At 44.7% G+C, this 25,661-nt stretch overlaps 1 protein-coding gene across 1 annotated transcript in view; it reads left to right on the forward strand.

Annotated features, from left to right (window-relative positions):
- The window catches only part of LOC124612431 (semaphorin-5A), a 664,451-nt gene that overhangs the window by 152,261 nt on the left and 486,529 nt on the right, over positions 1-25,661 (forward strand). The window contains exon 2 of the mRNA XM_047140638.1: positions 9,777-9,912. Within this exon, the coding sequence (XP_046996594.1) occupies positions 9,786-9,912 (127 nt within the window). The 5' untranslated portion in view covers positions 9,777-9,785. The remainder of the gene's footprint in view (positions 1-9,776; positions 9,913-25,661) is intronic.

A 25,661-nucleotide genomic window follows, 5' to 3' on the forward strand; every position in this document is an offset into this window, starting at 1 on the left:
GTTATTTGGACCGTAGGAAACAAAATGGAGGCCATTTGAAGAAATATAGGGTTTTTTAATCGATTTTTCGACTTCGTCGGCCAAGTAAAAATATTTAATGTTGATGGATCAGAATAAAACTCCTATACAATTTAGTTAGCTTCGTCGGAAACAAAGAATCATGACAATCGGTTCAGTAGATTCAAAGCTACCATACCGCGCGGTAAAAAAAAAAAAAGGTCATTTCGAGAAAAACGCGTTTGAAGTTTGACTACATATAAATGCAATATTATGCAACGTACGTTCAGTCTGCTACTCCGGGTCCATAAACTAGTCCTGCCGCTTCCTCATACAGAGCGTTCTGCTCGATTTGGGCCATCCTGCGTTGCTCTGGAGCCGCTCGTATGGCCGGTGACAAGCGGTTTTCGGCCGCTTGAGTCCAGTGGTCGTCCGAATGCTTGGCGAACTGCGTCGAATAGAGTCCCAGGGTGACGTCCATCGTTGTCATGGTCTTAGAATTGCTGAATACCCTTCGTTGAAGCTGCTCACTGCCAGGAAAGTCGCAATTCCACAGTCTTCGCACCAGAATGCAAATGCATGGGGGCTAACTTCCAAACACAGGCGTCCAAACTTTCATTTGAATTTTGTGTGTTTCCTCCCAGGCACCGGTACAATAACTCGTCCTCCGAAAGAAAAAAACTGGTGCGTGAAAAAGGCCTATTTCAGGCAGGTGCATTTTTTTGTTCAACCGCGAATAACAAACATTTCCGTTCCGTATTCGGAAAAACCATTTCAGGGGTGGACTCTAAACACTTTTATGAGTCCAAAAATGCAATTTTAAAAAAATCGATTTTTTGAACCAAAAGATAGTAAATTTCGCCGCGCTGTCCTAACGGATATGTTTGTCATACGGCCCATATTGATTTCAGTGGTTCTTTCACACAGTGTTACTTTTCTGTTAGCACTGACAACTCTACGCAAACACCGCAGCTCTCGGTCGTTAAGTGATAGCCCTCGGCCACTGCATTGTCCGTGGTGAGAGGTAAGGCTTGGTGTTTGGTATTCTCGCACGTTCTTGACACTATGGATCTCAGATTACTGAATTCCCTAACGATTTCCGAAGTGGAATGATCCGTGCGTATCGCTCCAAGTAAAATTCCGCGTTCAAAGTCTGTTAATTCCGGTCGCGCGGCCATAATCACGTCGGACACCTTTTCACATGAATCACCTGGGCACAAGTGACATCTCCGGCAACGCACTGCCCTTTCGTACCTGGTGCAAGCGTTACTACCGCCATCTGTATATGTACAAATCGCTATCCCGTGACTTTTGTCATCTAAGTGTAAGGGCTGCTGTTGGATAATATACAACTCAAAGTTGCGATCCAAGACAGGAGGGAGGACAGCATCGGCCGACAAATTTTAATCTGTATACTGCACATCAATTCTAGCTACTGTGTAGCCATCTTCAGTGCCACTACTGATACGAGAAATGCCGTGTTATTCCACCTCTTGCATTCCAACGCGATTGAAGCGTCCTTGAAATCCTGTCAATTTGCTAGCCGAGACTTGCCGGTCAAGCGCAGGTCATTTCACTCTGCTGGTAAAAACCTATGTATGCACAACCCAACATTACAGAGAATGACTTGCGTCTATCTATAGTAAGTTTTGGTACAGCTGTGCTCAACCAAGGATAGATCTGTCCGTGTCGCGCTTGAACTGCAGTCCTTTCTTGTCTCCCCAGGCTCACTACTTAAGATTTGTTTTCTACGCCATTATGAGTAGCTGTCTGTGAATAATTACGCTTCAAGGCTTCAGTTGTCTGCTTTTGGAGAGTTTGTGAGGGCTTTGTGTCTACTGAAGTTAAGCACTGCGAATATTGCTTTTTCGTTGTGTCGGGTGCATGTTCCCGGTCCGGCACCTCCCTCCCAGCTGCTGCAGTTTGCTTGTGCGCCTGTCGCTTTTGCGGCAGGTAACAACAGCAGCAGCAAAAACAACAAAACAAACTATTGCACAGTAGATACCTTAATTTTGAGCGTGCAAAGGGGATTGTGAGGCTTAAATATGTGTTTCAGTTGTTAGTACAGGACAGTTTTGTAATCTTTACTAGTAGTCTTAACGGCCACTCACTAAAGTAATTAATTTTAAATATGAAAAGAGAATTATTTGCGAGGTGTTGTATGGTTCCGATGTAAGAACCGCTTAGTGGATGAACACACTATACAAATGTTATCTTTGCAATAATACCTGTAAGTTGTACCTTATACGCCGTTTATAGTTGATTCGCACTGTTTAGAGTATGTCCAGCGTATGTAAAGAGGTGTGCTTTTGTGCATCATGTTTGTATGACGTAACAAGCATTTGTGAGCAATATGTATAGGGACATGGTCTTTTGCAGAAGGTGCTTTCTGTTTTTAAATATTTTAGCGATGGCAAACATTTTATAATGTACTGATTTAATCCACTTGACATCTTGTGCGTGATGAACACGTTTTACAACAAAAATATCTTTACAGTATTTAAATGTATATGACCATTTCCGGGTTCTATAATACCAAATTAAAACTTTTATGTCAAGTGTTACATCTGAACTTATGAAATGCGTCCAATGTATATGCTCTTTCTTAATAAAATCGCCGACTTCGGTCAGTAACCGTCTTATCTCACACCACACACAACACCAGGCCGCGTCATGCTGACTTCCTATGGCCTCCAGGAGAGTGAAGTAGACGCTTCTGCGGAGGTGAACACAACAAGCGCGGACATTTTATTTTAGGAGCTCCCCAACTGTGTTGGTTGACTTTTTACTGCTTTAGCCTCATGAGTTAAGTTTTCATAGCCTAGTGATTAGAGCACTGTCCCTTGAAACGCATTGTTAAGTTCTACGTAGGACAGAAATACGGTCGAATGCTACCAGTCATTAGTGTAGAAAGTAACAAACGCTCACAGACCTGTTGCATAACATTAAACAAATTTTCGGTTCCACTTGCAACTGGCTGTCCGCATTGGGCCTGTTCTGTGATAGCTCGTACTCATATGAAGCTGTGGACGAGCCGGAGCAGGAGACGGCGGCGCTGGTCAGCCTGCCAGACGTGTGGTGTTTCATTTCTTTTTCTTAATGTCCTACTGGTGGCACGGCACGGCGGGCCGGGCTGGGGCTAGGCGGTCCGTTTTCTGCTTTCACCGACCCTCCCAGCTCCTGTCATCGCTCTGCCTCCTCAGGATCCGTCCAGTTCGGCGCATACATTCTATACGCAGGCGGAAGCGCCACTGGCGGCGAAGGCACGAAACATACAGAGCACGGCCGAGCATCCGGCGACCCGCGGAAGAAATTCGTGGGAGAGAGAGAGGCGCCGCAGAACTTTATAACGGAAATTTTGAAGAGAAAAAACGTAAAAGCATCGTTTGTGAAGACACAATGATCAAGACGCATAAATAAATATAAACAGCTGACGATGGGGGAACATAAAATGCTCTCAAAAACAAAATGTTTCGTGGTAGGTGTGACGTGTCGGAAAGGGGTGCCATTCATATCGTTACCCCATAGACATTAACGTCACCGGCGATATATTTTTGACTTCATGCTCTAGGACAGTGGTTCCCAACCTTTTTTATACCATTATCCCATGATACTGAGGGAATTAGATTAGGAAATGAGACGCTTAAAGTAGTAAATGAGTTTTGCTATTTGGGATCAAAATAATTGATGATGGTCGGAGAGGATATAGAAGATACACTGGTAATGGCAAGGAAACCATTTCTGAAGAAGAGAAATCTGTTAACATCGAGTATACATTTAAATGTCAGGAAGTCGTTTCTGAAAGTATTTATACGGAGTGTCGCCATGTAAGTGAAACATGGAGGATAAATAGTTTAGACAAGAAGAGAATAGAAGCTTTCGAAATGTGGTGCTACAGAAGAATGCTGAAGATTAGATGGGTACACCACATAACTAATGAGGAGGTATTGAATAGAATTGGGGGGAAGAGAAATTTCTGGCACAACTTGACTAGAAGAAGGGATCGGTTGGTAGGTCATGTTCTGAGGCATCAAGGAATCACCAATTTAGTATTGGAGGGCAGCGTGGAGGGTAAAAATCGTAGAGGGAGACCAAGAGATGAATACACTAAACAGATTCAGAAGGATGTAGGTTGCAGTAGGTGATGGGAGATGATGAAGCTTGCACAGGATAGAGTAGCATGGAGACCCGCATCAAACCAATCTCAGGACTGAAGACCACAACAATAACAATCCCTGAGCGCACTTAGACATTAGCTAGTACCCCCGCCCTCTGGTACCCCTCCTGTCTGTTGCCATTCCCCATCTCCCCTCCTCACATTATCACCAACTTCAGTAGCTAATTAAACTGTAGAATGAAAACTTTTCTTGGAACACTTTTATTTTTTAAATGATGAAAGATGAATGATATTTAATTTGTGTTTGTGTCTGTTTGTGTTAGAATGAATGACAAAGGAATTTGTGGTGCATCGCAGTTGCTACCCACAACTCCTTCTCAGATAAGGAAGCTAGCTATTCACAGTAAGGGTAGACACTTGTTACAAAACATACTTACCCTGCGTTACTGCTCTACGTTGCGGCACTTGCTTGGCCAGCACACTGCAATCCCACTTAAAATCAACCAAGTTAAAATGCGTGCACTATACTTACTGTTTGTAAATCACTTGATTGCTGGTCTTTTTACTTCTTAACTGGCAATAATCGGAAGACTTCAGGCTGTTAATGCTTTGTGTCTGACCACAGCCACTAATAGTAATGATGATGATAATAATAATAATAATAATAATAAATACATCCAACTGGCTGAGGAAGTCAAGGACATGTGGCATCAGGATAAAGTTGACATTATACCAATTATACTATCAACTACAGGAGCCATACCACACAATATCCACCAGTACATCAACGCAATACAGGTACATCCAAATGTATATATACAACTACAGAAATCTGTAATTATTGATACATGTTCAATTACCCGAAAGTCCATAAAAGCAATGTAACATATACAGTACAGTTAAAAGGAACTCACGCTTGATCAAGGTCCGCGTCACTTTCCATTTTTAACCAGACATAACGTCTGAGAAATGAAAGAAATAATAATAATACTGTGCACAGCATTATAGTAGCCCTTATGTAGTTACTGCTGCGTCGTGCTGTCAATTAATTTATTTGTTTCGAAGCGAGTAATGAAGCAATTCCTGACTACTGCAGGTACTGTCAACAACTTGGAGAAGATATTTTCTTGATATATTTAGTATTTATTACGTATATCTCTCCCTTTTATCATCAGGCGATGTACGGGACAAAGCACAACATGTGTGTAGTAGGTGGACTATGTGGGGAACTTGTAATCTCCGCCTCATTAATGCTACTAATTGAGAAAAAGTAATTATTGATAACTTATATAATCAATATTAGTGTCTAATAAAACTGTGATGATAGTAACGATGATGAGGTCCCAAACTCCTACGAGCTTTGGAACGACGCGGGAGTCCCGCGCCGCCTTACTAGGCAAGGTCCTAGTGGAGGTGGTTTGCCATTGTCTTCCTCCGTCCGTAATGGGGATGAATGATGATGACGAAGATGATACAACAACAGCCAGTCATCTGGAGGCAACGAAAAATCTCTAACCCCGCCGGAAATCGAACCCGGGACCCCGTGCGCGGGAAGCGAGAACGCTACCGCAAGACCACGAGCTGCGGACGTTATGATAGCAATGATCTTCAGAAAATAATTTAGTTTCGTGGCTGAACTGAATCGTTTAGTTTTTCATTTTAACCGTCAGGGGGTGATTGGCCCCAGAGTGGGAACCACTATGCTAGAATCTCTGCTGCCGCGTCACGTTGACGACGTGGCCCGCGAGCCTAAGGGCTCGTGAATCAGGCCCGCAGGTCACCTAAGTTTTTCCTTGCCTGGTACAGAGTCTCCAACGGTGCTATTCACCCCAAGATACTACAACGTTGACTATATTCTGATTTAAATTAATTGGTACTTGACAGCCGATGGACTGAATTGCTACTGCCAACGTTCCTTACAGGCGGCTTCTAATTACGTTGAGCACCGATAGGGTATCGTTTCAACTGTGCAACTGGATCCGTGATTTCCTGTTTAAAACATGATATGTACGAACTGGCGGGAAGTCATCTAGTGAAACCGAAGGTATGTCAGGGGTTCCGCAAGGAAGCTTTATAGGCCATTTCCTGTTCTTAAGCTATATAAACGGTTGCGGAGACAATCTTACATGTTTGGAATGAAGCTATCGTGTACTGTCTAGTGAAGTCATCAGTGGATCCAAACTAATTACAAAATGTTTAAGGCAAGATATCTGCATGGTGCAAAAATGATAGTTGATCATGAGCAATAAAAAGTGTGCGATCCACCACATGAGCACTAAAAAATTCCGTTAAATTTTGGTTACACGGTAAATCACACAAATTCAAAACTTGCAAGCAAGCATAACTCCGCGTTCTGGACACCGTGTCAACCTCTACCAATGACGTCATCGGATGCGGTGTGTGTTTTCGGGGGAGGGGGGGGGGGGGGAGGGGGCAAGGGGCGGGTCGTTTCGTGAGGCCAGCACACCGATCTCCCGGACGTTGACGGCTTTATTTACCTTGGAGCCGTCACTTCTCATACGAACAGCTCTTCCACAAGCACAAATCCTTGGTAGGGTCAGGACTCGAACCCTGGCCTACGCATAATTACCAGATGCGCTGACCATTGAGCCGGGAAAATGGACCTGCAGTTATAGATTCAACTAAATACCTAGGGACTACAATAACGAACAAATGAAGCTGGAACCATCACATACAAAATGATGTGGGGAAGGCGAACCAAAGACCGCGTTTTATTGGCAAAACAATTAGAAGGTGCAACAAATCTACTGAGGAGGTTGCCTACAGTACACTGCGCTTGTCCGTCCTCTTCTGAAGTACTGTTGTGCGGTACGAAGTAGGAATGACGGAGGACATCGAAAAAGTTCAGATAATGGCAGCTCGTGTTTTATTATTGCGTAGTAGTGGTGGAGGGGAGGAGGGGAGAAGTGTCACAGATAATATGAGCGAGCATTTGTTAAAACAAAGGGATCTTTCGTCTCCGAATGTCAAAGTCGTTTATTGACTCCTACCTACAGACGGAGAAGTTACCATCACGACAAAATAAGAGAAATCGGAGCTTGTACGGAAAGATATATGTGTTCATTTTTCCCGCTAGCTGTTTGAGAGTGGAGCGGTAGCGAAATAGTTTAAAAGTGGTTCTACACTGCATCTGCCAAACAGTTCGGTGTGAAATGCGCAGTAGTGGTGTAGATATTTTTATTTATAGAACTTTTCTACGGCTTTAATTATAATTGAGAAAAGATTAAAAACACTAAATATGTGCACTATAAATATCTACACTATTGAAAAACTGCACGAAATCGCTTCCAAAACTGGACTACAGATCTCTTACGAAAAGACACAGTTTATAAGCACAAAGAAACTCTCATCTCTGAACACAAAGTATGGTACGATTTACAAAACGGTAAACTTCAAATACCTCGGTGAAACACTACAAATGAGTGGACATAACAGAGACTCAAACGAGGAAAGAAAGACTAAACTGGACAAGGCATACAGAGTAGTGTGGAATCATTACAACAAGAAGTCTATCTTACAAAAAGCCAAATTACGCCACTACGAGACGGTGGTGTTCCCCGAGGCACTATATGCAGCAGAGACCACACTAATCCTAGGGCATACACGTATCAGAGAACTAGAAAAAGTAGAACGGAAAATACTTAGGAAAATATTTGGTGCAACTAACAACAATGAATATGGATCAAGAAACCTACAGAGGAACTATACAAACATACGGAGACAATCACAGAAAAGATTAGAAAACGCAGACTACAATTCTATGGACACCTGTACAGAATGCCATCACACAGGCTGACCAAACGGATCTTTGACTGGGTAACCACTAGAAACAACAAATGGGTGGCAGAGGTAAAAAACGACCTGAACCAACTCAACACAACAGCAGACACAATAAACGACAGAATAAAATTCAGAAACATCATTAAGAAAAGTAAACTACGTGAGATACAATGTGACAAACGAACAGGCGTAAAATGGACTGAAGAACGCAAGCAAGATCACAGCCGGAAGATGAAAGAAATATGGGCAACCAAAAAGGCAATCAAGATGGAGCCGAAGACACAAAGCCGACAAGAAGCATGGACAGAGGACCGGAAACAGAAACACAGCGAGCGAATGAGGGAAGTTTGGGCAGCAAGGAAGGCAGCAAAAGGAACTGGCCATGTAGTTTAGTCCAAATGCGCTCTTTAAGGGCAAAACACCAATAATAATAATAATAATAATAATAATAATAATAATCTACACTATATACCAAATTCAGAATTTTTACGTGTTTCTTTGTAGAAGATAGAGACTTGAAACTTCATACTTGGTGTGAGTTCAATATGAAAAAAAGAAAAAAAAAACGACTTTTCCGAAAGTTATAGATACCACATGCAGTGCGATACGCAAATATGGAAATATTAATTTTGGTAACCAACATCAAAAAATTTCACAGAGTTCAATTGTTTTCGGGATCCGACGTGATTAGTTTGACGATAAAATTCCACCTACTTCAAAAAATTTCATGTAATTTTGATGCTTATTAAAATTAAGAACAGGTTTTTGATATGATTAAAGATGCTATATAGATATACACTAACATAAATTTCAGGTTTTTAAGTGACTTTTTTGGAGATTCGGATTTTAAAGCCGTTTTCTATTGCCATGGATAGTGAAGCGCCGTGGCGGCTGCCTGCAAGACAGTACTTATGACGACAACATCGTAGCTTTGGACCTTGAAGGTCAGATGCCAACTAACTGAAATCAGACTATAAACTATGTTATAAATTTAAAAAAAAGCAACAAAAAAAGGTTCAAATGGCTCTGAGCACTATGGGACTTTTCTGAGGTCGTCAGTCCCCTAGAACTTAGAACTACTTAAACCTAACTAACCTAAGGACATCACACACATCCATGCCCGCGGCAGGATTCGAACCTGCGACCGTAGCGGTCTCGCGGTTCCAGACTGTAGCGCCTAGAACCGCTCGGCCACTCCGGCCGGCCCAAGAAACAACACAAAACTACGAAAATTAAGAGGGAACTTAGCACTTGATGTCCACGAATTCCGAGCAAACTTTGTCGTTGAGTGTACTACGATCAAATGCAGTGCTCTCGAGGAAAATACGCAACGCAGATACACAGAACTGCAAAAATTTTGACACGGTTGCTTTCTTGGGAGCTCTGCTACTGAACTAGAATCAAAAACTGTCACTTGACCTAAGAGCAAAGCCTCCGGAACACATCGTTAAAGTTTGGCGACTGGTTACGTCGTATCTGTTTATTTATAGTTGTGCGGCAAGATTTTTTTTGTCGGCTGAAAGGAGTGAATGTCGCAACTTAAAAACGTTAATTTGCAGTAAACCTGCTTTCTCTTTCCGACTTCGCTGCCCCTCCGTCTCCCTTACGTTTTTTGTTTACGTGTATTTTTAGTTTGTATGAACGGAACGCAATTATTATTCAGAAAGCTGCTTTTGCTGCGCCAGGTACCCCCTTGCCTCGCAGAGAATTAGAGCCGTTTTTGAGTGCATTTAAAGAAAAAGAAAAGCTTCGAACCAAAACCCGTCACACTGCGCAGCCTCGGCTACGAACAGAAGAGCGCAGCTGTGTATTTTTTGTATAGTGCCCCGGTGCTGATCTCGTACTCGCTGCTGTGTTGCAGAGTGGCGAGATGGCGGCGTGGCCACTGCTGGTGTCGGCTGCAGCTCTGGCGTCGCTGTGGAGCTCGTGCGCATGCGCAGCTTCCGCCCCCTCCCCACCGTCGCCTGCCCACGACTTCCGCTTCATCTCGTACGAGGGTGAGTAGCTGATGCAGCAGCCGCGCAACCGTGCAACAGGTACCTCGCCGCCACCGCACATTGCCAGGCCTGGTAGCTTTCCCGTGAAGTCTTTCAAAATGTCACAATTAACAGAGCATCGAATTACATTCTTTTGGAAAAAGCGGCGTTCTGTTACGGAGGTGAATGACAGAAGTGTTATACATTTCTTTTTATTTCAAGCAAAAAAACATAATGATAACATTCATCGGTTTCGGCCATTTTCAGATTCTACACATCACAGTTCCATTTATGGCCGAAATCGTTTATAATGTGAGTCTAAAATAGAAAGAAATATAAAATTCCATCCTTTCCTAAATACTGGAATTATTCATTTGTCCAGGCCATAAGCAAAAACTTGTCTCTACAGGAATGTTTCTTATTCAAACAACTTTTCTTGTAGTCACCAGCACACTGGTGTTAAACTGCGTTACACCTCTAGGCCCAAGAAATTTTTGTATCCCCCAAATATTTCTGCGAATATTCAAAATAGGTAAAAACAAAAAGTAAAAGTATGAAATCAAGTAAAAAATATTATGTGTTCCTCTGTGTAGGAGCCAGTTTGTCAGTTCTGTGAGATCTGTATCTCCCCGTTTGAGGACCCCATGGATCGTAAAACTTTCGTACATCCAATTACTCTGTGATCAAGGGGCTCCCAGTGACGGTAAATTTGTTGTGTCACTATTACAAGCCTTCTAATAACTTAAAGGCGAGCTGAAATGCGATCCTCATCTAGAGTATGAACCCAATAATCTCGTTCTGAAAAACCGTCATTTGAATGGAATGGATTGTGCTTTGAAAAGAGATTTGTGCAATGAACATCAACAAAAGTACGAAGTCTACAAAGAACATTTCTCTAAAGCGAGACAAGAGCGGAGTTATTGAACGCAGTTTTCCGAAATTCCTTCACCAGGGAAGACGAATGGAATATTCCAGAATTTGAAACACGAACAGCTGATAGCATGAGTTTCTTAGAAGTAGATACCTTAGGGGTTGCGAAGCAACTCAAATCGCTTGATACGGACAAGTCTTCAGGTCCAGATTATATACCGATTAGGTCCCTTTCACATTACGCTGATACAATAGCTCCCTACTTAGCAATCATATACAACCGCTCGCTCACCGATAGATCTGTACCTACAGATTGGAAAATTGCGCAGGTCGCACCAGTGTTTAAGAAGGGTAGTAGGAGTAATCCATCGAACTACAGACCTATATCATTGACGTCGGTTTGCAGTAGGGTTTTGGAGCATATACTGTATTCAAACATTATGAATCACCTCGAAGGGAACGATCTATTGATACGTAATCATCATGGTTTCAGAAAACATCGTTCTTGTGCAACGCAGCTAGCTCTTTATTCGCACGAAGTAATGGCCGCTATCGACAAGGGATCTCAAGTTGATTCCGTATTTCCAGGTTTCCGGAAAGCTTTCGACACCGTTCCTCACAAGCGACTTCTAATCAAGCTGCGGGCCTATGGGGTATCGTCTCAGTTGTGCGACTGGATTCCTGATTTCCTGTCAGGAAGGTCGCAGTTCGTAGTAATAGACGGCAAATCATCGAGTAAAACTGAAGTGATATCAGGTGTTCCCCAGGGAAGCGTCCTGGGACCTCTGCTGTTCCTGATCTATATAAATGACCTGGATGACAATCTGAGCAGTTCTCTTAGGTTGTTCGCAGATGATGCTGTAATTTACCGTCTAGTAAGGTCATCCGAAGACCAGTATCAGTTGCAAAGCGATTTAGGAAAGTTTGCTGTATGGTGTGGCAGGTGGCAGTTGACGCTAAATAACGAAAAGTGTGAGGTGATCCACATGAGTTCCAAAAGAAATCCGTTGGAATTCGATTACTCGGTAAATAGTACAATTCTCAAGGCTGTCAATCCAACTAAGTACCTGGGTGTTAAAATTACGAACAATTTCAGTTGGAAAGACCACATAGATAATATTGTGGGGAAGGCGAGCCAAAGGTTGCGTTTCATTGGCAGGACACTTAGAAGATGCAACAAGTCCAGTAAAGAGACAGCTTACACTACACTCGTTCGTCCTGTGTTAGAATATTGCTGCGCGGTGTGGGATCATTACCAGGGGGGATTGACGGAGGACATCGAAAGGGTGCAAAAAGGGGCAGCTCATTTTGTATTATCACGTAATAGGGGAGAGAGTGTGGCAGATATGACACGCAAGTTGGCATGGAAGTCATTAAAGCAAAGACGTTTTTCGTCGCGGCGAGATCTATTTACGAAATTTCAGTCACCAACTTTCTCTTCCGAATGCGGAAATATTTTGTTGAGCCCAACCTACGTAGGTAGGAATGATCATCAAAATAAAATAAGAGTAATCAGAGCTCGAACAGAAAGGTTTAGGTGTTCGTATTTCCCTCGCGCAGTTCGGGAGTGGAATGGTAGAGAGATAGTATGATTGTGGTTAGATGAACCCTCTGCCAAGCACTTAAATGTGAATTGCAGAGTAATCATGTAGATGTAGATGTAGATATGCGTATTGAAACTTCAGAAAACCTCGTCCAATTTTAATTCTCTTTTACACTAACGTACTAAAGGGGAGTTACATTTAGTAACAAGCCTATTCATGGAACTAAGAGTTACTCTAAGATTAAAACAATCTTTAAGTTTTAAAATATTGTTCAATGTTCCAGTGTTTATCGTTTTCTATTAAAAAAAAAAAAAAAGCTGTACAATGTTCTCTTCAGTGAGGCAGGAGTCACAATTGGTAGAGGGTATTAATTTTAACAAATGTCTCATTTTATTAGTGTTGGTGTGACCTACCATTGGTCTGTTATTTATAACAGTTTCCTTTCTCGTGAGCGCCAAGTTGAGAAACCAAGGGTTGCGTAGAATTTATTCCTGAATTGCCGAATGCCATATGCCTTTATTACGTACTCTGATCCATGTCCCCTAGCATAGTCCACTCCGTTATTGCGTGCAGGTTTATGTTCTTAACGACTATACAGCGGCATATCGGCTGCATATTTGTACACTGCGCGATAAAACAAAAGGATCAGCTTTTCGAAACCGCGTAATTGTCTTCCATTCCGACGCATGTCCGAAATTTGGCTCGAAAACTCCCAGAAATTTACTCTTTAATGGTGCAAAAAGCGTGGCGCTCTGTGACGTCGCCCTGGGACTGGCTGACGCTAAAACAGCAAGATGTCGACACATGCAAAAATAAAGAACACAGCCCAGAAGTTCATTTGAGCTGTAAGGCGAATTAATGATGTCACGTTGGCACCACAACTCCGCCCAATCCTTCTATGCATGTGTCACACGATGGGAAGGTCGTCACACCCCGTCTTATCCACATTTCACCCCTTCCTTTAACGCCTCTCAAACTGAGGAACTACTTGATAGAGAAGTAGCGGCTCCAGTATCGGAAACTGACATACGGCCGGGAGAGCGGTGTGCTGACCACATGCCCCTACATATCCGCATCCAGTGACCATTGTGGGTGAGGATGACACTGCGGCCGGTCGGTACCGTTGGGTCTTCATGGCCTGTTCGGGAGGAGTTTAACGCCTCTGCGATAGTGGTCAGAACCGCGACACTCAGCGTTGAAATCACGTGGTTTTCGTATGTGTGCCCGAGGAAAACATTCAGGGACCCCCGTCGCTCGGAATCGACACGAAAAGGGCGTAGGGGGTGACATAAAGGACCTCAATGAAAGCACCCCTTTCCTGGGACGTTGGTTTCCACAGATTTGGCGATCGAAAACTACAGTTCGTAGTGCGATAAGCAACAGGTCGACGTTCTTGACACCGTTCGACACTGCTACCGCCCCCTGGCCGTTTCTACCCTTCTCTAAGGACATCGTTGCGGCCATTGGTCGTGATGTGATCCCTCTGGAGTGCAGGCGGTAACGCAGTTTTTGCTCTGCTGTACAGACTGGAGTCTTTAGCGACTGTTAAAATCCATTCGACGAAATCTGAACGTGATGAGAAACCCGAAGCAGGAAAGGGTTCATATTATTTTTCATCCCTCGTTTTTCGCGCTCTCCTATGGCGTTATCACGGCGGTGGGGGGATGTACGGCAGTGACATCTGCGTGAATAAAACAGCAAAGGGTCACTACTTAAGAACCCCCAGCCCCAGTTTGGCAACACCCTCGGTGCCACCCAAGCACCTTAGCTGAGCACTTTACATATGTTTACTATCGAAAACAGTCTTGATCACAAATTATTTATTCCGGTGACCAATGAGCAAGAACCTACTTTTGGTGGTAAATTTCGTAGTGATTTACCAGCAGAAGGAGGTCTTGCTCATTGGTCTGAAGATGATCACAGTTCTGTTCGAAACCGGTCACCGGAACAAATAATTTGTTATCAAGACTGTCTTTGGTAGTAAATATTTGTGATAACACTAATCAGTGGCTGCTCCCACAATGTATTCAAAAGTAATAAACTTTACATATGTACCTGTAAGACACTTCGATACACATTCTGCCTTGTGGCTGCTCTAGCGCCTGAAGGCGGGCAAACACCATCTCAGGTGTTTCGAAGGGTTGCCTAATCTTCGACCGCGTAATGTGTGTGTGTGTATGTGAGAACCAACGTCGCAAGCGAAGGGGTGATTTAATTTATGCCACCCCCTTAGGTGTCTTCATGCTTCTCACCCCCCCCCCCCCCCCAAATCTTTCCAAAAACCACGTGATTTCAACACTGGTAATGGCGCTTCTCCGGAACCGCGCTGCTACTACGGTCGCAGGTTCGAATCCAGCCTCGGGCATGGATGTGTGTGATGTCCTCAGGCTAGTTAGGTTTAAGTAGTTCTAAGTCTAGGGGACTGATGAAATGGTTCAAATGGCTCTGAGCACTATGGGACTTGACAGCTGAGGTCATCAGACCCCTAGAACTTAGAACAACTTAAACCTAACTAACCTAAGGACATCACACACACACACATATCCATGCCCGAAGCAGGATTCGAACCTGCGACGTAGCGGTCGCGCGGTTCCAGACTGAAGCGCCTAGAACCGCTCAGCCACACAGGCCGGCGGGGACTGACGACCTCAGATGTTAAGTTCCATAGTTCTCAGAGCCATTCGAACTATATAATCGCGCTTCAGACCTCTATCGCTGAGGTGTCAAAAAAGTGGTGATATGTTGGCAAGAAGGCATCGTGTGACACGTTCATAATGGGGTTCGGCAAAAGTTTGGAAAAAATTGGTGCAAATGCGGCATCATTAACTCACCCTACAGCTCACATGATCTTGTGGGTTGTGACCCCTTTTTTTATTTATTTATTTTATTTATTTATTTATTTATTTATTTATTTTTGCACGCGACGACACGTTGCTGTTTGAAGCGCCGCCGCAGCCGAGAGTCACGTCTTATCGTGCCATCCTCTGGCACGAATACAGATGAAGGTTGTGGGCGGTTTTGAGCCAAATTTCAAATTTTTGCTTTGGAATGGGGGGCAGTTACGGGGTTCTGAAAAACTGATCCTTTAATTTTGTTGTGCGGTGTAGTTTGCTTTTAAAGAAAGTTCAATTCTTGAAGATTATCATCACATCTAGATTTCGGTGGCCCCCAGCCGATTATTCAGTTCGTTTTTTAAGTTATGAGAATGCCATATTTTTCGCCGGTGGGTTCCTCGGAATGTTCCGGCTTGGTGACACGTACTAGCCGTTACGTCTGAGGTCACGGCCGCCATTCCCGTTCCCTTTGAGCGGCAGCCTCCGCCTCACGACAGCTGCGAGTTACGCCCCGTGAAACGTCCGCCAGCAGCGGCCGGGCCCAGAGCCGGCCCACATTCGGCCGTTGCGCGGCGAGTTACGGCGGCTCCCGCCGCGTCGCCGCCTGTCAGCGCCGCCGCCCTAAACACGTCCCGGCTCACTGCAGACCAACACCTGTGCAGACCCCGGTCATTCCGTTTCGCTGGCTGTAGCAGGCGCTGCTCACGCACGACGCTTCAGTCTCATCTCCCGGATATACTCCTAATGCCGTATAACTTAATGTTGTTCACGGGTTACAGGCCTCGCTCCTGGGTAGCAGATTCGTACACCCCATTCGCTGTGCCGTAACCAACCTAACGGCTGTTTGCCTGTCACGAAATGCCCCAACTGCTCGTGTCTTCCTTCCGATTTTATTTTTTCCTATCTCGATTCAACTGCTCAGTTATTTTCATGTATACCGCACGTGGGTAGAAGCGAACTCGTGAAACGCCATCTTCTGTCTGGTGTGCTGTAAAAGTAGCTGTGCAGCATATAAGTTCACGGAACGAAATATTAGACACTTCCTTAAAAGAACCGCCTGGGCGCTCTGAAGCTTAACAGCTCGTGCATCCGAGTGGCTGACAAGAATAATATAAAGAAGAATGGAAAATTGGGAATCTGTTACATAATGATCAGTTTGGCTTTAGGAAAGGTAAAAGCACCAAAGAGGCAGTTATGACGTTATTGTTGATAATGGAAGCTAGACTAAAGAAAAATTAGGATACGTTCATAGATAGGATTTACCGACCTCGGAAAAGCGTTCGACAATATAAAATGGTACAAGATGTTCGAAATTCTGCGGAAAAATAGAGGTAAGACGGAAAGATGGGTAATATACAATATGTTCAAGAAACAAGAGGGAACAGTAGGAGTGATAGACCAAGAACGAAGTTCTCCGATTAAAAAGGATGCAAGAAAGGACTTTAGTTTTTCGTCTCTACTGTTCAATTTTTACATCGAAGAAGGAATGAGGGAAATTGAAGAAAGGTGAAAGGGCGTCAATGATAAGATTCGCTGGTGACATTGCTATCCTCACTGACAGTGAATAAGAATTACAGGATGTTTCACAAGCTGCGACATCGTCGCGAAAAAACAGTGACCCGCATATGTAATAAGTTTCCTTTAATTTATGTCTATAGTCACAAACTTTTTGTTAACAGACTACCGGTTTCGGCCTTTAATGGCCATCATCAGACCTGTTTCATTTGTTTAGGACTTTGTTTTTATTGAAACGGATCTGATGATGGTCATTAAAGACCGAAACCGGTAATCTGTTAACAAAAGGTTTGTGACCATAGACGTAAATTAAAGGAAACTAATTACAGAATGTGTTCAATGGAGTCATTGCTCTAATGAGTACAGAACATGGACTGAGAGTAAATCGAAGAAAGACGTAAGTAATGAGAAGTAGCAGAAATGAGAACAGCAACAAACTTAACGTCATAATTGGAGGTCACAAAGTAGATGAAGTTAAGGACTTCTGCTACATAGGTAGTAAAATAACGCATGACGGAGAGAGCAAGGAGGACAAAAAAAAGTAGACTAGCACAAGCAAAAGGGGCATTCCTGGCCAAGAGAAGTCTACTAGTATCAAACATAGGTCGTAATTTGAGGAAGAAATTTTCGAGAATATATGCTTGGAGCACAGTTGTTTACCAGAGATACAAGAGCGGTGGGAAAACCAAAACAGAAGCGAGTGGGAGCATTTGAGATGTGATGTTACAGAAGTATATTGAAAATTAGGTGGACTGATCAGGTAAGGAATGAGGATCTTCTCCGCAGAATCGACGAGGAAACGAATATATGCAAAATACTAAGAAGAAGAAGAGACAGGATGAAAGGACATCTGTCAGAACATCAGGAAATAGCATCCATGGTACCTGTAGAGGAAGGCAGAGTCTGGGATACATCCAGCAAATAGTTGAGGAATTCTGGTTGCAATTGCTACTCTCAGATGAAAGGGTAGGCACGCGAGAAGAATTCGTGGCGGGTCTCATCAAATCGGTAGAAGAAAAAAAAAAAAAAAAGGGAAAATAGAGAGAGAGAGAGAGAGATTTTACAGAGAGAGAGATGATGGAGAGTTCGACCAGGCGATCACGTGACTCTCCAGTGCTGACGTAAGCCATGGCTGTAAAGTGGTGTGTACAGGGGTTGGACAAAAATATGGAGACAACGCGAGAAATGCATTGCTGAACGCAAGTGCAGATGACAGCCAAGTGTGCAGGTGGCGCTATTATATTTGACCACGAAAAGCACCTCGTCACCTGTGCAATGTCCTCAGTGCGTTGCGAGTGTCAGTCGTGGGCAGAACAGTTCTCTGTGTAGATTAGAGCGCATTATGTCGGAGCTAAATGAATTCGAAAGTCGGCGAATTTTTGATGCTCGTATTGTGGGTACTTCCATAATCAAGCGAACCAAAACGTTTGGCGTTGCAAGAGGCACCGTGCCGGAGACATACATCGCATACAGAGGGAAAGCGGAGAAACATCAACCGCCAAGTCACAACGCAGACGAAAGTGTGTGTTGACTGATCGTGATGGACAGACATTGAAGAGGGTTGTAACGAAAACTAAGAGGACGACGGTTGCTAAAGTCACTGCAGAACTGAATGTCACACGCGCGAACCCTATTAGCACACAAAAAAAAAGCCAACGCCAAGGGACTTGCACGGCGACCTGGAATTCCAGAACCACTCATCACTAACGAAAATGCCCGTAAAGGGAAAACCTAATGCCTAAGCCACAAAACCTGGACTGTGGACCAATGGAAGAACGTCATTCGTTCGGAAGAGTTGTCTTTCATGCGGTTTCCAACTGCTGGCCGAGTTTACGTCCCAAGAGTGACCCATGGCAAGTGTTCGGTGATGATTTGGGCAGCCAGTTTTTGGTATTCTATGGAGCCTACGATTACTCTTCGAGGTCGCATTAGTGCCAAGCGTTACGTGACAATTTTGGGTGACCAGGGCCATGCCATGGTACAATGTTCACCATTGGTGATGTTTTGTTCCAATGCGACAAAGCCCACGTTCACACAGCTCGCTTCGTCCAGGACTGGTATTATGGGCATGACCATGAATTGTCTTACCTTTGCTGGCCACTACAATCATTTCTCAATGTTATTGAATGCAGGTTCATCTGTACCAGTTACCGAACGAAAATCACGAAGGCAACTCCAATGGACTCTTGGAGTCGAATACCTCGCAAGAGGCCATTTTATAGTCCGTTGTGGTTAGATCTATCTTAGAAATGTATCTCTGACTACGCACGAAATCAGTGCTAGAAAACTGTTGAAATAGCATATTAAGACCTGAAGAGGTTTTCCGTTAGAATGAAAATAAGGAAATAGCATGTCACATCAGTTAAACGACGGCACACTATTGCGGCTACAAACGATGTGTAGCGAACGTGTGGCGTCAAATTAAAAATGTTGATCTTGCGTCGGGAAAATGGTTGGTTGGTTGATTTGTGGGGAGGAGACCAAACAGCGAGGTCATGGGCTTAAGAAAAGATGGGGAAGGAAGAAGGCCGTGAGCTTTCAAAGGAACCATCCCGGCATTTGCCTGAAGCGATTTAAGGGAATCACTGAAAACCCAAACCTTGATGGCCGGTCGCGGGTTTGTGCCGTCGTCCGCCCAAATGCGAGTCCAGTGTGCTAAACACAGCGCCATCTTGCCGAGTATCGGGAAAACAATTCTTGGAATTTGTATCTTATCTTCTACTGAACTGGTTTTACGATACATGTGACTGACAGTTGTTCTCGAATATTGTTCGTGTCATTTCGGACTGAAAAATATACAGTTAATGAATTGGTAGGTCAGTTTATTAACACGACACGAAGTTTCTCCTGCAAAAGACGGTGAAATAATTTCAAATATGACTCTAATTACGTTTAACAATCCTGATGACCCTTGCAAATGGCATAATTATTAGACGGGAAGGAAAAGTACGCGTAAAAAGCAAGGGGAAAATGAGGATTCGAATAATACGAGTAACAGTGCCAAATGTAGCCCTCCCTACACAGACAATCATCTTTAAGTGTGTAGATGGAAACTCAGGACACGATCGCTCTCATAAATAATGGTTCCGATGTGTTTTATCATGCGGACGAAAAAACAAATTGAATATTGCAGGACATCCTCTGAAGGCGTATTGTCAAAAGACGCACTGCTCTGGATGCATAAATGAAATAAAAGGTTAACGTGCAGCATGGAAAAGGCAGTTTTCTTGTAAAATTTCGTTATTTACTACTCTTGCAGCTACAGTTTTGATGGCTGTCAATGTAGAATCGGACTGAATGATGACAGTGATACACGTACCAATGCAGTATGCGAACCAGTTAGAAAGAAATCACATTAACGTTGTGTTAGTCATATTAGGCAAGCTCGTCCAAAACCGGCATGATTCAGACTATCCGTAACTGGCACGATTCAGAGTATCCGTAATTCTCTGGGTCATCAATGATGAAACACACCTCCTTCTTCTCTTTCAGATAGGTCATCAGTTATCCCGAAGATTCTGAATTACATTCCGCCCACACAGGAAGTATATTTGACCTCACTGGAAACCAGATCCGGCGCAGCCAGACAAAAGGAGTGCTCGCGTTACCCGCTTCTAAATAAGGGCCTGGTAATAGCTGACATAAAGACGCGACCGAACTGCGTATTAATTACACTGCTCTGCCGGCCATCTTAGCAGGGCGCAGCGGTTATCTCCGTTGCAGATACAAATAAGCTAACCCGCTCCTCGTACCGTGGCAGACCTGGAATGCGTCCTCAAGTACGAGAGCGGCGCCGTGTGTGGTGCCCGAGAGCGGCCAGAGGCGCCGTCTACGTGTGCGTCCTCGGGCCTTAATGGGGCGCCCAGATAAGGATCGCTCCGGCAAAGGCGTCCCGTCCACACGCGATACGGCCCTCTTCCAATATCATTAGTGCCGCATCGGAAACCCGTTTGGCGTCGTTCCGGAATTGGCTATTTGCCTTTATTGCCCAACTACTCGAAATCATTAGACTTAATGGCACCGGGAACGATTGTTGAGCGCTCTGCTCGGCGGGAGGTCACAGATTGGCATGAGTAATGCGACGCCGGCCCGCGTTTAAAGCACCGTCCCTCTTAGCGATCTGGACCACTGGCGCGCCAGCCGGGCAGCTGGCGCCAGTTCCGCCTCTTCTACCTCACTGCAGCTGCAGTCGCTGCGTCGTGTGGTCAAAAGTATCCGGACATCCACGTGTAATGCGGAACTCACCACTAGGTGTCAAGCGAGGCAGACCCGCCGGTATAACAGGAGGGGAGTACAGAAGCAGTAACAGCAGAATGAATCGGTCACCTCCGAACGTGGATGAGTCATTGCGTGTCGCCTGAGTAACAGGCGCAAGTCAACTTTTGTTGATTGTCAAGTGCACAACACAGGTAAACCAAGACCAGGAAGAACTCATGAACGGACGGACAGGGGCGTCAAACATTGCAGAGGATGACTGAAAAAAAAAATTCATAAAATCAGCGGAAGGAATCAGTTGTGAGTTGCAAAGTGCTGCCAGCAGTCCGATTGGCACAATGACTGTGCGCAGGGAGTTAAAAAGTATGCGGTACAATGGTCGAGCAACTCCTCGTAAGCCACGCACTTCTGTCGTCAAGCCGGCCGAAGTGGCCGAGCGGTTCTAGGCGCTACAGTCTGGAACCGCGCAATCGCTACGGCCGCAGGTTCGAATCCTGCCGCGGGCATGAATGTGTGTGATGTCCTTAGGATGGTTAGGTTTAAGTAGTTCTAAGTTTTAGGGGACTGATGACCTTAGAAGTTAAGTCCCAAGGTGCTCAGAGCCATTTGAACAGCTGAGCAGTTCGACAACACAATGTAATGGTTCCAGCACGAATTACAGGAAAACGAAGCTAGGAACGCCGAAACCACAAGTGAAACGTCTGCTACCAAGAGAAAATGTTAAAGGAAGACAGAATTGTGCAAGCACTAACAAATCGATGCAGTCCGTCTGACTTGCTAGTCAATCGGCCCTTTCTTTTAATATTTAGAAGAGATCCGTTCTTCACTGAATTTCTGGGCCACTCAATCATTACAAAAGAAAATATGGTATTTGGATGATACTACGCAATTCGTTTTATTTGTTGAACTCCTTTTCGGCATCTTAGGGCCCCATAAGGTGACAACTGACTTAGACAAATGAGGTATAGAACTAATATAGATATTATTAAAATAAGCTGTCGCCAGCCCGAAGGTTGGTTTGGACACCACAGTGCTTTACTAGACGTAGTGCTGTTGGAGATGGTAAGCCGTTGCCTTTTTCTGGCCCTTGGACTGACTTAATAAGCCTCAGTTCCAGGAAAAAGACAGAACGATGATGCAACTCTGTATTTTTATGCATTAACAAAGATCGCCAGAGGAGAAAGACGCGATAAGTGACACACAGAAATTCTGGGACTAGTTAGGGATCGACCCCTTGAACTTTGAATTCAGTCTGGGGCTGAGGCACCAAAATACATGCGAATATATTATATGATACAGAAGTTATGACATATACATATTCGGGGTCTTTAAGTCTTTGCATAAAACGTCTAGGGGCGATAGATCACGTCGCGGGAAACAACCTTTGTTAAAAACGAAATGTTTACTGACAGTTCCCGGCGACGCTAGCCGTCGTTTTGTACTGGTTATGCCCCTCAAAGGCTGCGGGGCGCAACCGGTCTGCAGCGTGTGTATTCAATGTGCGTTTCGTATAATCCAGTCATCTGCTCTGTATGAAAGGGGGTTGGCACAGCAGCATCTCGTGGTCGTGCGGTAGCGTTCTCGCTTCCCACGCCCGGGTTCCCGGGTTCGATTCCCGGCGGGGTCAGGGATTTTCTCTGCCTCGTGATGGCTGGGTGTTGTGTGCTGTCCTTAGGTTAGTTCGGTTTAAGTAGTTCTAAGTTCTAGGGGACTGATGACCATAGATGTTAAGTCCCATAGTGCTCAGAGCCATTTGAACCATTTGGTTGGCACAGCAAAATTAGTTTCTCGTTCGCGTCTTAAGAAACTTTCTCCGGTTAGAGAGACTCATTCTTAAGATTTTCTCGTCAGTTCACTGAGGTAGGCAGTATGCAGCATACCTGGTTACTAAACCCTGTTAGTTTGATCAAATCTTGTCTTCCTGGAGTAGGCGAATACTGAAAGATGCGTCACAGAACATTTTGTCTCTAGCAAGAGTTGTTGCCCGTGACGTGATCTGTCGCCCCTACATGTTTGATGCACAGACTTTGAAACACCCTCTATAAAAAGTGCTTATCTGTTCAGACGTGAATCGCATGGATGGAAATGCCTGGTGGCTAGGGCCTCCCGTCGGGTAGACCGTTCGCCTGGTGAAAGTCTTTCGAGTTGACGCCACTTCGGCGACTTGCGTGTCGATGGAGATGAAATGATAAGGACAACACAACACCCAGTCCCTGAGCGGAGAAAATCTCCGACCCCTGCGGGAATCGAACCCGGGCCGTTAGGTAAGACATTCCGTCGCACTGACCACTGACCTACCAGGGGCGGACATCGCTTGGAGGAGCCAGTTTGATTGAGGGAAGAAGCAAGCGGAAAACTTCAAGCCAAGTATTGAGGTATGTAGGGTTGTTACAAAAAGAAAGAATCCAAGTTGGTAATGGTCTCTCCATGCTCAAGTCTATCACATGACAGTGTACTGAGAATTGTCGGAGGCCCCGCACGTGCTCTCAGAATGGTGTCGCCTTAAGGTGAGCGCAGCACGTCGCCGGCCGATCTCCAGTGGCAGCTTGCCTTTGTCTTATCCCCAGGCTACTGGATGTGAGGAAATGAGTCAGCCGTACCGAGGCGTTTCATCTGAGGCGGCCTGAATGAGGCCGGGGCGTGAGGTATGGGGCCTCAGCTGAGGCGCCCCGGTCACGTAGCCGCGCCGGCCGGCAACCGGCACGTTCCCGCTTTTGCGCAACGCCCGCGGCCGTCCGCGAGGTCGCACCAGCCCAGCTGTCTGGCGGGCCAGCCAGCTAGCCGCCCGCCTGCCTCGCTCTCCCAACTCACGGCGCCTCGAGGCCCTACTGCACTGCAGGGATCAGCCCATCACGCGACCGTCTCGCTCGGTGGGGATCTGCCCTCTATTTTAGCTGATGATGCGACGACTGTGGCTAAGGTTTTACGCTGGAGATTTTAGTGTAGCCGGCCGGAGTGACCGAGCGGTTCTAGGCGCTACAGTCTGGAACCGCGCGACCGCTACGGTCGCAGGTTCGAATCCTGCCTCGGGCATCGATGTGTATAATGTCCTTAGGTTAGTTTTTAAGTAGTTCTAAGTCTAGGGAACTGATCACCTCAGATGTTAAGTCCCATAGTGCTCAGAGCCATTGGAACCATTTGAAGACACTTAGTGTCTTATATAGGCGCTTCAGTGTATCTGCGCGTGGAAGAACTCCCTCACTCGTACTAAACGTCCAGAAATGTCTCAGTTTAGTGGGTGAGTTCGTAAGTGGTGCTATAAACGACGTACAGTGTAACAGGCACGCCTTCCCACCCAAGTATTGCGATAATTAGGCCAGTCTGTCCTTGAACTGACTTAGTGAGCCGGCGCATAGTTATTATTGGTTCAAAATGGTTCAAATGCCTCTGAGCACTATGCGACTTAACTTCTGAGGTCATCAGTCGCCTAGAACTTAGAACTAATTAAACCTAACTAACCTAAGGACATCACACACATCCATGCCCGATGTAGGATTCGAACCTGCGACCGTAGCGGTCGCTCGGCTCCAGACTGTAGCGCCCAGAATCGCACGGCCACTCCGGCCGGCCATAGCTATTATTTCCACCTCATATATGGACATGCTGGCGTAGTTTTATGTCCCCTTGCAGAGCCATAGCAGCGCCATTGGATTTTGAAAGTGCAATACTACTGTCTATGTTTGACGTAATGAATAGGGGACAAGTTTTTTGTGCAATGATTTTTGTATGGAATGCCATTATGGTGCATTTGTTTAAGAAACACCGTAAAATGAACTTCTTCACCCTGATTATAAGCTAACTATTAACGGCAAGAGAGCATGACTATACCGAAAGGCATCCTATCGACGTCTGCTAACTACGGCGTACAGTCTGTAACTTAAACGTACAATTCGTATAGTTCGTAAAAGATCTTTGATTATGCCAGAGCTATTCAATTACTTATTAATATGAACGTTTCCTGAAATCGTAAAATTACTGAAAGGATTTATGATCTGCACGATTCCTCCTAGTCTCTGTGTGGTCAAAGGCAACTTTCTTAGCAAATATTTATTAATAACAATTACTTGATTCGCGGCAGAATAAATGTACTTTCCCTATGTATATCTTTCTGACGTCACGAACGATTTCTGTATCGGCACCTCATTCCTCTGGCTTTGAAAACGCCAGACGGCCAACCGCCTCTGCTAGCTGGCGTAGAACCTACCGCTTGCTTCTTACTCCTTACGTACTGCAGCGTACATACATTCACTTCAGGTATGCGAAATAGAGAAACCGGAAATAAAGTAAAATGCGCTCTTATCTGCAACGTACCTAGAAGACATTTTAAATAGTGGAATCCAGTACATCGTACTGGATGACAAGTGTTCATCAGAAACAAGGGTCGTGTCCAAGGAAAAAAATAAATCAATTCTACCTTCAGATGTTGGTTTACGTTGTGATAGGACAGCTATTGTTACCTATATACACAAACGATATGACGAATAGGGAGAGAGCAATCTGCGAATGTTTGCTAATGACGCTGTAGTGTGCGAAGAAGTGTCGTGTTTGAATGACTGTTTCATTCAAATGTTATAGTGGTACATTTTGTTTTATCAGTTTTAAACACACTCACCTTATGATATTGTAGGATGTCTGCTGAAGCTTTCGGTGCCGAACAACATACCACCACCACCACCTTATAAGTATAAGATGACACCACTGACGATAATATTAAGCATACTAAGCCTACCGACGCTTTTGATACTTTCGGTAGGAGGGGGTGGGGGGACGGTGAGATAGCAATTTCTAAGAT

The sequence above is a fragment of the Schistocerca americana genome, chromosome 4 (assembly GCF_021461395.2).
Source record: "Schistocerca americana isolate TAMUIC-IGC-003095 chromosome 4, iqSchAmer2.1, whole genome shotgun sequence".
Classification (NCBI taxonomy): domain Eukaryota; kingdom Metazoa; phylum Arthropoda; class Insecta; order Orthoptera; family Acrididae; genus Schistocerca; species Schistocerca americana.